General features: G+C 40.0%; 1 protein-coding gene across 7 annotated transcripts in view; it reads left to right on the plus strand.

Annotated features, from left to right (window-relative positions):
* Nucleotides 1–12,789, plus strand: part of TBC1D22A (TBC1 domain family member 22A) — a 438,695-nt gene that overhangs the window by 273,358 nt on the left and 152,548 nt on the right. For all 7 annotated transcript variants that reach the window (XM_065554788.1, XM_065554783.1, XM_065554792.1 and 4 more), the window contains one exon: nt 2,253–2,380. In XM_065554788.1, the coding sequence (XP_065410860.1) occupies nt 2,253–2,380 (128 nt within the window). The remainder of the gene's footprint in view (nt 1–2,252; nt 2,381–12,789) is intronic.

Genomic DNA, 12,789 nt, shown 5'->3' on the forward strand with positions numbered 1-12,789 from the left:
ACAGTGGACTCTGCTATGCTGGTTGGCAAAGATTCAAAGATTTCAGATGCTCTTCCAAAGCCTTTAACTAAGTGGGGTATCTTTTATTTTTAGTCTTTGCTGCCTTAAACCCATATATGCTATGTGTCCTTATAACTGTACAGTACTCTCCTGCTGCTGTTGTCTTAACCAGAAAGACATTATTCCCGAGAAAAGCTAAATGAAAAAAATAGTATATAAAAGGGACGATAAGTATCTAGTCCCACTGTATTATCCGTTACAATGCCTCTATGAATGTGGATTAGAGGAAAGGGCCTTTGAGACTCAGATAGCAAGATTCCACAAGAATGCATTGATCCATAGGAATACTGTATCTTGTCCATTTTTGGCTTTACAGAAGATAAGTTTTAAGTGAACAAAAGACCAAAAAAACCCCAGATATAGTGTCTTGTTAGAAGATTCAATATGTCAACACTGCAGGAGCCATAAATATAATGGAAACATAGCATAATTTATAACTTGTTCTTCAAAAAGATGAGTATTTCATTAGCTGAGACCTTCTATTCTTAAGAAGGTGTCTCCCTTTGTTACCCTTTTGATGTAGACCTACAATGACAATCTGTGCTTAATATACATAAGTCAAGATATGTCAGTTCCATGAGGCTAATTGTCTCAGCCTCCAAACAATAAACGTGTCAATTTAGGAACATCATTTCTTTCCTTGATTAAAAAAAAAAAAGTGATTGAAAATGTGCTTTAGTGTGAGCAATACTAAAATCACTCACCCAAAACAATTTGTTTTGATTGTTCGTATTTATTTGTTTAAGTGAACAAAATTGAGGTCAGTCAAGCTGTACACATTGAAATATGTTCAGAGTGGCTCCTAAACATTATTCTGTTTCCCTACATGTATATTAATATTGGTGGTAAATTGATGTTTTGAGTTCTTTAGCTTACAAAGTACATACTTAAGATTTATTGCCAAGGGCCCATGACCCTGGTGCTTCATAGTACTCGTAGTTTTTCAGTCATTAGAGAATTCTAGCACAGTGTTTCTTAACCTTTTTGATATCAGGACCAGCTTTCTACCTTCCTAAACTGTGTCAGGGAGATCTCAGGGACCAGCACCGGTCCACGGACTAGTCGTTGAGAAACACTGGTGTAGCATATAGTTTGCCATGCACCTTTTCATTTTTTGTCCTAGGTTCCTTTTATGAAAAATACTAATATTTCTCAGCTCCCTTGCTATAATGATTTTTATTAATTTTTTGTTAATTATCAAATCATTATTGGAAACCCGTTGTTCTAAGCGCTTTACAAACATAGTTCATGTGATCCCTCTCCTAAAGAGTTTAAGAAATAAGTGAGTATAATGATTAGGTTGTCCTAATCACATTATATTGAATTATTAAAAAAATTGAAGTACTTTGAATATCACTGGCATTACTCCAGATCTGTATTATCATGAATGAGATAGCAGAATTTGGATTATATTTGAAGATTGAATTTGGTCATGGAGATCACGGATTCTGTGACTTCAATATACATCCATGATATCTTAGCCTACCACAGCAGTGGGGCTGGGATAGCTGTCAACCCCTGCCTGGAGCTAGAGCAACCCCTGGGGCCAGGTCAACGGCCGCCAGGGCTGGGTCAGTCTCTGGAGACCACCACAACAGCCCCCGGGGCTGAAGCAGTGGCCGCTGCCGCCTCAGGAGCTGTGGCTGGAGCAGCTGCCCAGGACCGGTTGAACCACTGAGGCTGCCGGAGCAGTGGACTGGGTCAGTCACTTAGGGCTGGCAGCCAGTCCCCTCGGCAGGAGCAGTGGCTGGGACTGGAGCCATGGCCCGAGCTGCAATGCTGCAGGAAGAGTATCGGGGCTGGAGCAGTGACCAGCAGTTAGCCCCCAGCGGGGCTCCAACTGTTAGTCCTCCCCTCACCCCCCCAGGGTCTTTTTAGTAAAAGTCAAGGACAGGTTGCGGGATTCCATGTATTTTTGTTTATTGTCTGTGACCTGTCCATGGCTTTTACTAAAAGCACCCGTGACAAAATCTTAACCTTAATTATATTTGTCTAAACCACCTAGGGACAACAAACTAAATGCAAGGTAAGTTTGGCTGTACCTCTCTCTATTTTGTTTACTTTCTCTTAACTGTAACAGTTTCTGTGAATTGTTTTTTATATAATGTTTTATTTTTAGACTGTTTATTTGATAATTATAGCTGCAGACAAGGTTCTAAATATGTGATAAATGTTTTTGTTTTGTCTTCCAGAACAAGTACACAGACATTTAGATCAACATGAGGTGAAATACTTGCAATTTGCTTTCCGTTGGATGAATAACTTGCTGATGAGAGAAGTTCCCCTGAGGTGCACCATAAGGCTATGGGACACATACCAGGTGAGCACTTGCTTTATGGTTGCTTACTTCCAATTAGTGATGTAGGATGACATCATTCTGAGGTGCTCTCCTTTTATGTAAATGTACCTTTCCCTGTTTTTCAGTATGGGACAATAACTATAATTTTGCTTCGTTGCTGTACACAATACATAAAATGAATATATAGCTTTTCCATCCACTGGTATTGAAAATTAGATTATCTGATTTGATTGAATACTTCACCTCAGACTTGCTGCTTTATTCTAACATAATTGTAACATAATCTCCAAATTGTTGGTCTTTTACTGGCAGAAATTAAGGTAAAGTGAGAAATATTTTATTTTTGCTGGATAGCATATGTCAAGGCTGAATCCCCACTCTGTCATTTTGAGTGCAGAAGGTAGGGGCCTGCACGGATTCTAAAAATTAATATGTGCCACTCCAGACTTGTATTAGGGCAGGTCTACACTACCTGCCTGAATCAGCGGGTAGAAATCGATCTCTTGGGGATCGAATTATCGCATCTCGTCAAGACGCGACAATTGATCCCCGAATCGACGCTTCTACTCCACCAGCGGAGGTAGGAGTAAGCGCCGTCGACGGGGGAGCCGCGGAAGTCGATTTGCCGCCGTCTTCACAGCAGGGTAAGTCGGCTCCGATACGTCGAATTCAGCTACGCTATTCGCGTAGCTGAATTTGCGTATCTTAAATCGACCCCCCCCCACCCCCATAGTGAGGACATAGCCTTAAACTCCCAAGGTTACAGCTTTTCTCTGACCTTAGCTTGGTAAACGCTGCCACCACCCAAATGCAAAAAACTCCCTTGGACACAGGAAGGAGCACTTGGGAATTCCTCTCTGTGGGGTACCGTCAAGCCCTTTCACCCCTCTCCGGGGAAGAGCTGAGAAAGAAAACAAAGGAAATTAGCTGTTGCCACCAGCTAATCAAACAGCATATGCACAAACCTCTTAGGACACCAAAAATCCAATCCTGTTCTTAAAAAAAGGTAAATTTTATTAAAAACTAAAAGGAAGAAAATACATCTGGAACTTAGGCTTTTGCTAGATTTTAAAAGAGCAATTCCAAAAAACAAGCACCCAAAATAGCTTTCTTGGGGGTTCAACTTAAAGGTTACAAGCAACAAAAGCATCTGGGGTTAGCACAGAGGAGATCCACAAGCCAAAATAAAGAAATTTGATCGCGTTATCTAAACATTTCTATCCAAATGATTCCTTCTAGGTATGGAAGATAATTTTTCATACCTGGTTCAAACCTTACCCAGCATTCCTGCTTATAGTAGCATTGCTGCTTCCTGTCCCTGCAGCCCAGAGAGAACAACAGACAAAGGGAAAGTTTTTTTTCCCCAATTTTAAAAAGTTCTAGCCTTCCCATTGGCTCTTTTGGTTAGGTGCCCACTTTTTTTTCTTTACCTGGGGGACTTTTTAACCCTTTACAGGTAAAGCAAGTAGAGAACCGCTACCAAGAGAGATTTAACAGCTAACTGGCTGTCTGGGTGTCCATCAAAGGGAGCTACCCCACCTGACTTTATTTATCACAGCATATTATTCGGAAGCAGTATTACCTGCTGGTTAAAGCAGGAAGTGGCGATAAGGACCTCTGGATTCTGTTGTATTCTATTTATGAAAAATGCTTACTGTTTATTATTTTGTACATTTGGGGCATATCACTTAATTTCTCTTTCCCTCAATATACTCATCACAAAAATATTTACATTTATTTGTCTGGGCGGAATGTTGAGAGATTTGGCTAATGTTTTTAAAGTACTTAGAGATCCTCAGATGAAATGCACTATAGAAGTATTAATTTATAGTTAAGTACAGGCTTGATCATTTATACCACTCTGATCTGAAAGTGTCACATTTTGCTTGAATTACTGTTTACCCGTTGGTAAAGCTGATGACAGATTAAGTGCAACATTGGTAGAAAAGTACTTTAACTATGATGGGGTCTCACTTTTAGTCAAGCTGTTCTGAGCACAGGATTTGGATAAGTTGGAGATAGATTTCCCCAATTTTTAGCCTCCTGAGACCTGCCTCCTTTAAGTAGAGCAGCCTCTCTAATTTATGATCAGCTCTAACTGCCCCAAGGGGCTGTTCTTGCAGCTGAAAATATCCCATAGAATAGAGCATATCCCTTTTTGCTGGGGAAATTCTGTGGTTGCCAGTTAGGTCCCTTTTGCACTGATAGAGCAACATAAAAGACATCACCACCTGCGAGCGAATCAGGCTCTGTTTTAAGCTTTAGACTACTAACTTTTCTAGTATAATATAATTGAAGAGTAATAATTACCACAATAGTTAAAATAAACCTGAATGTGTAAATAAGGTCTGCAGAGACAATGAATTATAGGTTTTGTTGGAGTAATGTTATGTGGTGTAACTGTTGCTGTCACTGGAAAAGTTCAGTGTTCCTTTTGAGATTCTGCAGATTCCTGCAGTTTCTGTATGATCCATTTCTGCAGAAAGCCATATATTGTCTTGCAGATTTCCTTGCTGTGCCTACAGTATCTTTTAAAATCTTCAAGTCCTTTCAGGTAAAGAAGTTATTTTGCAGCAGTTGCCTCTCCCTGGGTGGTAGTATAATGGTGAATAACAAAACTATACAAAATAATATGCAGTTTGAGGAATAACAGTTGTCTCATAAAGTGCGTATGCAGTGGCTTATCATTGTTTAGGTAATAAGTATTTTTGTTAGTGTTGTGAAAATGTATTGAGGTGTAAGAGTGTCCCTGGCAGATTTGGAAGTTATGCTCTATACAATATGGTATATCAGAAATGCTTATATAAAGTATGTCTCCCAAACTAGCAGCCAGAATTCACTATGCCTGTTGTCTGTGACTGGATTGTTTACTAAGGGGTTGGAAACTGTTGACCTCTTGGGTCATCTGCTTTAAAGTTGATTTTCCTGGAGAACCGAATATTTCAAGCTTGGTAGCATCTACCTGAGCTTTATCTGCTTCGGTAACATACGCCGTCTTGGTATTTGCTGCTTTTCTTGCATGAATCGAATACTAAGGAGGGGGGGGAGTCTGCAATGATGAGTACCACTTCTTGAAACACTTGCTGTCTTCAGTCTTCCTGCCTGTATAAACAAGCACACGGTGTCGTCATAATTTTCAGTGCTCAGATCTACATCCACTCGATGCATGCTGTAGTGTCAACAACTCTTCATGTCTCTTTGTCATTGAGGAGGGCATCATGATTTATAAGAGGAAAAAGTGGAAGATGTAGAATTAAAATGCTAAACTAGCGATATGTTTAACTCTAGATAGCATAGATTAGTAAGTGTTGATGAAAGTATAGTGCGGAGACTGGATATTTTTCTAAAGGACATGTCTAGTTCAAAAACGAGTTAATACAGGGAAGTCCCATGGCCTGTGTTATGCAGCAGTCAGACTAGATGAACACAGTGGCCCCTTCTATGGCCCCATAATCTATCTTGAATTTTACAGTATCAAGCACAGTCTTGCCAATATCTGACTTTCTGTCTAACTTAATGCAGATTTAATCAGCTATGTGAAGTAGGTTGTTGCATACATACTCCAAAATTATTGTAAGTAAGTCAGTTATATGAGAATAAAGTTTTTGCAAAGGTTCACAAATTCCCTATAACAAAATGCATAGGTGTTCTGTAACTGCTTTGATATATCTGTAAAAATATGGTAATGTCTTTACAGCAGAACTTTACAAACACAGAGTACATTTTGAAAAAGAAGACTGTTGCTTGACAACAACTTTTAATTTTCTTTCCTCCTAAAACAGTATAATTAGAAGCACTATACAGCTTGTACACACAACAAGGTCTGTGGTGCAGGCTTCTTAGCTTTAAAGATTTAGTTTGGTTTATTCTTTCCTTAATTTGGATTGTACTTTAACAAGAGGAAATTCAACTTTCTTTGACTTGGCTTGTTTTTTTATGTGAGAACAAATGCCTTTGATTAGCTACAGTGTTCCTTTCAAAGGTTAAATTTTTTTTCCAAATTGCTAAAGTACTCTTAGGACACTGAAATTTGAAGTCTTTAGAACTGAATTATGTGAACTTTATTGTAATCAGATATAAAAGATTCCACAGTCAGAAACTGTAATACAAGACCTCAGTTTTATCTTCTACTTACAAGAGGTAGATAAAGAATTTTTGGGCCCCCCAACCCCTCCCTTGCCACGGGGCCCCACTCCCTGCTCTTCCCCTTCCCGCAACAACTGCCCCTTGGCCAAGCCAAAAGCTGGAGTTGGGCCATGGTAAGATCCGCCCAGGGCCTGTCTTAGGGGAAATGGAGCCATGGGCAAACTTGGATCTTGGTGCCTCTGGCCCTTATGGGCTCCCCTGGCTTCCCAACCCCCCAGGGCCCTGCTATCTTTCCCCCCCCCCCCTTAATTTATATTAAAAGAGGAGCTGGTGCTCAACCCTAGCAAGCCCCGGCACAAATTAAGCCCTGGCTGGGTGGCCAGATAGTGGCAGCTGCTGGCTGTGTGCCTAGGTCTGAGGGCATTGCCACCAGCAGCAGCAGCAGAGAGGTAAGGGTGGCATGGTATATGGTGTATTACCACCCTTACTTTGTGCTGCACCATGCCCCCTCTGCCCGTAACCCCTGCACCCTTCCTGTCCCCCTAACTCCTCTTCTGTGCCCACATGGGGAAACTGATCTGGATGCACTGAGCAGCAGGCACAGCTGCTCGCGCACCCCCAAGAGGACTGGGAGGGGGGGATGAGGCGCAGTGTCAGGGCTCCTTGCATCCAGGTCACTTTCTCCACCCGGGCTGCATAAGGGGAGGACAGGAAAGCGACAGTTCCTGATGCTCACCTCACAGCACAGCCCAGTGGGGAAAGTGCAATATTACAATGTCTGAAGTTATTCAGGATTGGCAGGAGTTTAACAGATTTATGTGCGTTTATGAAAAGGAAGTAAGACAAGTTGCATGTCTGCTCCATTCTAAAAGAGCTTGTGGTTGACATGATAATGATTTAAAGGTTTCTTTGTACACTTACAACAAATACTATTGCTACTTTCTAACTTTGTACTTACATTATTTAACAATTTTTATTTGGAATGGTAGAGATGTCAATCTGTACATCTTCCATGCTCTGCCATATTAGATAAATGTTATAGAATTTTATGCCTATTATCAACAACTCAAAAAAAGCACCCTGATCTGATTTAAGGCATTTCATAAGAGTTTGTAACAACTTTGGGATTTCTTCTTGCCTTACTTCAGTTTAAATTTTTTAGATTGAAATTGGTTTTTGTCTTTCAGAGCATATATCAAGTTGTATCTTCTGTATTTATGTCGCTTACCAGTCTTTTGTGCAAAACTAAGAGTGAACAATGTTATTCCAGTAATTGAATTCATACATGTGCATCCCAGTCTCGAAATGGCAGTATGGGGCTGAATGTCAGAAACTGTATATCCATTTGTACTGTGATGTTAAAAATGAATATAAGTATCGGGGGGGGGGGGGAAATCTCTGATGCCTAAAAAAGTTAACATGCTGTTTTAAATATTGAAATTAAAGTACTTCTGATTGTGAAGTAGTTATGAATGGAATCCTCTGTCATACTGCCAATGTCATGCATAATGTCTCACTGCATCAAGCTGGCTGCTATTTGCATTAGGGTCAGAATTTCCATTTGTAATTCAGCACTTTATTTTGAGTCACTCTTTATCTATAGAAAGAGGTCCTTTTCTTTTTCGTCATCCAGTTTTCTTTATAATCTCTGATGCTTACTTATTAGCTTCATAATTTCTTCCATTGTTGATTACTCTTTATAAAAATTAAATGGACTAAACATAATACAAACGTATTGTGGGGGCACTGATACTAGCTCCATCGTTAAAGCTTATTCGGCCTTTAGCCTTTGACAGGATGATAAAACCTATATGGAACTGAAACAGTGGGTTGGTTAAAAAGTCTCTGATTTAGAGGATATTTTAGTTGTAGACATAAAATACACACACATACACACACGGATATATATGTATAAATATATGTATGTGTGTATTTCCAAATATAGCCAAGCCAAACTTTAAAAAATAGATATGGTTATAAGTCCATATTTAGGCACTTAAATAAGTAAGCTACTGAACTTCATTCAGTATTTTAGAATATTAGAGATCCTATTTAAGTGCCTAAATGTATTTGGGCCAAGATTTCAAATATTGGTGTCTATAGTTAAACCTCTAATTCTATATTTAATAAGTTTTCTGACTTTCAAAGAGGTTGAAGTCAATGGAAAGAGCCTAACATTAAGCACCCATTTTTTTTAAATCTTGCATATATTGCGCACACACACAAAAAGATTGTTATTTAGCTTGCAAAGAGTCAAGAACTCAAAAGTTAGGAAATCCCAGTTTTATGTTTGACCACACAATCTTAATCTGCCACCCTGTATGTCCATCCTGTGCACAGAATCAGTGGTTCTGTGTGTAAAAAAACAAACAAACAAAAAACCACCCTCTTTCTCTCTAGAGATATATGTGTATGATCATGTAATTAACAACTGTACATAATGCCTATTCACAAACTTGAAGGGGCAAACTTGATGTTAGGTGCTTTGTATTTATGTATAACCAATTTTTTTAAAAAAATATTTGATTATATTATGTAAAAGAATTTAGCATTCTAGCCACTCTTTAGTTTGTTCCTCTTCCTGATCTATTAAATTAATTTTGCTTCATCTTAGAAAGCACTCCTTTACAGTATCTTGGATGTTCATTTCCTTTGTGAACAATGCATAATATCAGACTGTGTACAAGAGAGCTACATTAACTTAACGATATCAAAGTCAAGATTTCCAGTAGTGAAGCATTAATGCAAAATGCAAGCCGCTGACCCACCTAATACCATGGGATTGATGGCTCTTTACTTATTTCTCATTGTTATTCTTTGACAGTGAGTGTGATATTAGAGATCATTTAACCAGAGCTAGGGCAGCAGTGGTATCTAGCCTCAGGTCACTTCTGCCTATTGAGATTTGCAAGTCAGCCAGTTGGAATTCATCACTTTTCAAAAGGCAGTTTTCTTGACAATGCATTGTAGAAGTTATGTACCCAGACTACCTGCTGAAGTGCAGTGTGATGGTTCTCGGGGTCCCCAGAACTGAGTCACCCTGCCTCCAGTGTGAGGGAGACTTTATTGTGCTTGACTGGGTGTCAGTTCCCTGACACTACCAGGCTATGCCATCCCTGACTTTGCCATGCAGGTTCAAAAACAGGGTAATCCAATCCCTGAGTCCCTTTGAAGCATTCACCTGGAGTGTTCAGACCCTTCTCCACTGAACACTCATGGAAATACCAAGTTGGCTGTCCCCAGGGGAACAGTGTACACACCATCTTGTCTGATGCAACTCAGGATCAGCTCCTAGCTTAATATCACAGCACTTAAATATATACAGCCCAGTAAACATTTGAAGTGTATTTCAGGATAAGGTGTTCTTCCCCGTGAATTTCATCTCTCTCTTGTGACTTTATATATAAATGTGCCTCCATTGTTAATAGTGAAAACTTTTGAATCTTTGATGATAAACTTACAGCTAGTAAGGATAATGGAAACAAAAGGTTACATACAAAACTAAATCATAACATGCTTTCTAGACATTAATCTTAACTATAAGTTAACCTACTGTCTTCTGAAATTTCTGTCACCCAAAGCCTTTTGCAGTGTCTTCAACCCAGGCTGGTTGTGATAGCCCATTTTCATTAGTATTCTTGGGTACAGGATTTTCCTAGTATTCCTAGGTACTTCTCTGTTCCCCGAATACAGCCCAGTAAACATTTGAAGTGTATTTCAGGATAAGGTGTTGTTCCCCGTGAATTTCATCTCTCTCTTGTGACTTTATATATAAATGTGCCTCCATTGTTTTAAGGCTTAATTTACATGCTGACAGAGATAAAGGTGAATAAACATCTTTTGACTGACAGGAAACTGGTTTCCTCACCTTTGCTTTGATACAGAATCTAAGAACATATTTTTAGTTTACATACATAGCTCCTTACATAGTATCTGTACATACATGTCACAATGACATTTATGACCGGTGTGATCTTGGCTTTCATTTAAGACTTTGCAAGATATTCTTTGAGATAGAATTTACATACCAGAATCAGGATATTCTTATAACCCTTTGCCAGTTGGCATTGAGGGGTTATTGGGTCACACGTGACTTCTACTTAAACGTCCTTTTTTTTTAGGCTTTGCATGTATCTATAAATGTTAATTTTAAGAAAACCCCAACCAATGCATATTTAAAGATTTTGTGCTAAATCAGTTTGTGTATGTTAATACATGCCATGCCACTTACGATTTCCATGATGATAGGGGACAAATTTATAAAATGGTCTAAAATAGATGCATCAAAGCCAGTACTGCCTCACCAGATAGTGACACAACCTAACTTCTGATGAAGTATGATGAGTAGGAGCTACCTTAGCTGTCATTTTTTTCAACTACAGACTGGTTAGGAATTTACTTCTGCAGGTGAAGTGTTGAGGTGCTTTGTCACTTAAATGTCTCTTCACAAGTTAGAAGCTGTATTTCTCCAGCTGAGTCTTACTGTTAGCTCTTCTTCTTGCATAAACAGATTTTGGATGAAGTATGTGGAATACTTGACACCTCAGTTTTGTTTATTGCCCTATTTTTGTTTTTATAGATGTTCTCTTTCTACTGTTTGTGCCATTCAGGCTGTCCAAGAAGCGATAAAGTGATGTCCCGAGCCACTCTTAAACATTGTCATTGTATTGTCTGGGGGTTAGGGGCATTACTCATCTGGTTGCAAGGTGTGAAACATTGTTCCAAAAATTTCCAGGAATAGATAGTCAGATGTTGGGAGGCCATTGATGACTTATCTCAGAATGCGACACAAGCTTTCAAAAGGAATAGATTGGGGTTATCATCACCTGACTGGCACATGTCTGATTGGATAGGCCTCACAGTATTGCATTGCTCACTTTGGTGTCTCAATTCTCCTTCCTACTTCCTCTTTCCCATCACCAACTAATGGTGTTGCTTTATGTCTTAATTAATGCCTTCCACTGTATGGCTGTAGCCTTAATAAACATACAGTACATGCATTCTACCAACAAGAAACTGACAGCTACTAAAGTAGTTTCTGCACTAAATGCATTAAAGCTGATTTATCTGCTGCTGTATGCAGCCCTTGGTATGTTTGGTTATATCAGTGGCATTAAGGGAGATGACGTTCAGTGTCATCTGTCTCAAAATCTTCATTGTTATAATAAACTTCAGCTTTCTTTACACATCAACTTCTGTGACTGGTCAGCAACGTGAAGTACACTGGAAAGAGGTTAAAAAAACCTCAAGATTCTCAGGTAAGTGCTACTTGTAGACAACAAACATATCACTGCTCATTGATCTTCTATTTTCAGTGGTGTGTAGTGCTTACCTGAGAATCCTTTTCTTTTCTACCTCTTTTCCTCTTCTGCTAATGGTTAGTATGATATTTTTTTTTGCTTTAGAACATGCCAAGGACTCAGTAAGCTAGAGCAACCCTTATGTAGCGAAGCGAGACTCACCGGCACGGCACCTCCTGCTGGTCGTCTTGGGAATTTGCTCTTGTCCAGCCTGGAGCGCCCTCTTCAGGCCGGTGTCTCACCTGCCTTAGGGCCCCCGTGTCCCTCCCGGAACCCGGTGCCCCTTTACCTTGGGGTTCTGCCCCAGCAGTACCCCCACTCTCTTGGTCTCCCCTCCCAGGGGAACCCCCAACCCTCTAAGCCCACCTCGCTTCAGTGGTTACTGCCAGTCATCATATAGCCCCTGTTCACTGGGGCAGACTGCAGTGTAATGGCCACTCATCATTGACCATGGGGGTTTGGACCTGCTGCCTTTCCCTGCAACCCAGTACCTCTCTAGGCCTTCCCGTCAGGCTGCAGCCTGGGAGGTCACCAGGTCTGAGCTCCCCAGCTCAGCCTACCCCTTTCCCAGCACTGCTCTGCCCATGATACCCTTTGCTCCTTCAGGTAGCTAGGTCACCATCTCTCTCCAAAGCTAGAGAGAGACTGACTCAGCTCCTGGCTCACAACCCTTTTATAGGGCCAGCTGTGGCTGCTTCCCCAATCAGCCTAGCCTTTCACGGGAGCAGGGCAACTGCCCCTCTACGCCTTATATATACTATTCAGCAGGAGGATGAACCTAGGTAGGGCACCTCACTGTAGATGTTTTCAAATTTGACACAACTGAATGACCAGAAAAAATGAAACCAGTGGAATGACATTAGAATTCTTGGATACAAAGAGTACTGAAGGCAGAATCCGTGAAAAAATATTTTGCTAACTAGTTTACTACACTTAGTACTTGTAAGGTATGGAACCAAAAGTACCTTTTCTTTGTGGAAAATGGGTGAAAACCAGAAGAAACATAATATAATATATAATATAATAATTTATATTATCGTATAT

The sequence above is a fragment of the Chrysemys picta genome, chromosome 1 (genome assembly GCF_011386835.1).
Source record: "Chrysemys picta bellii isolate R12L10 chromosome 1, ASM1138683v2, whole genome shotgun sequence".
Classification (NCBI taxonomy): domain Eukaryota; kingdom Metazoa; phylum Chordata; order Testudines; family Emydidae; genus Chrysemys; species Chrysemys picta.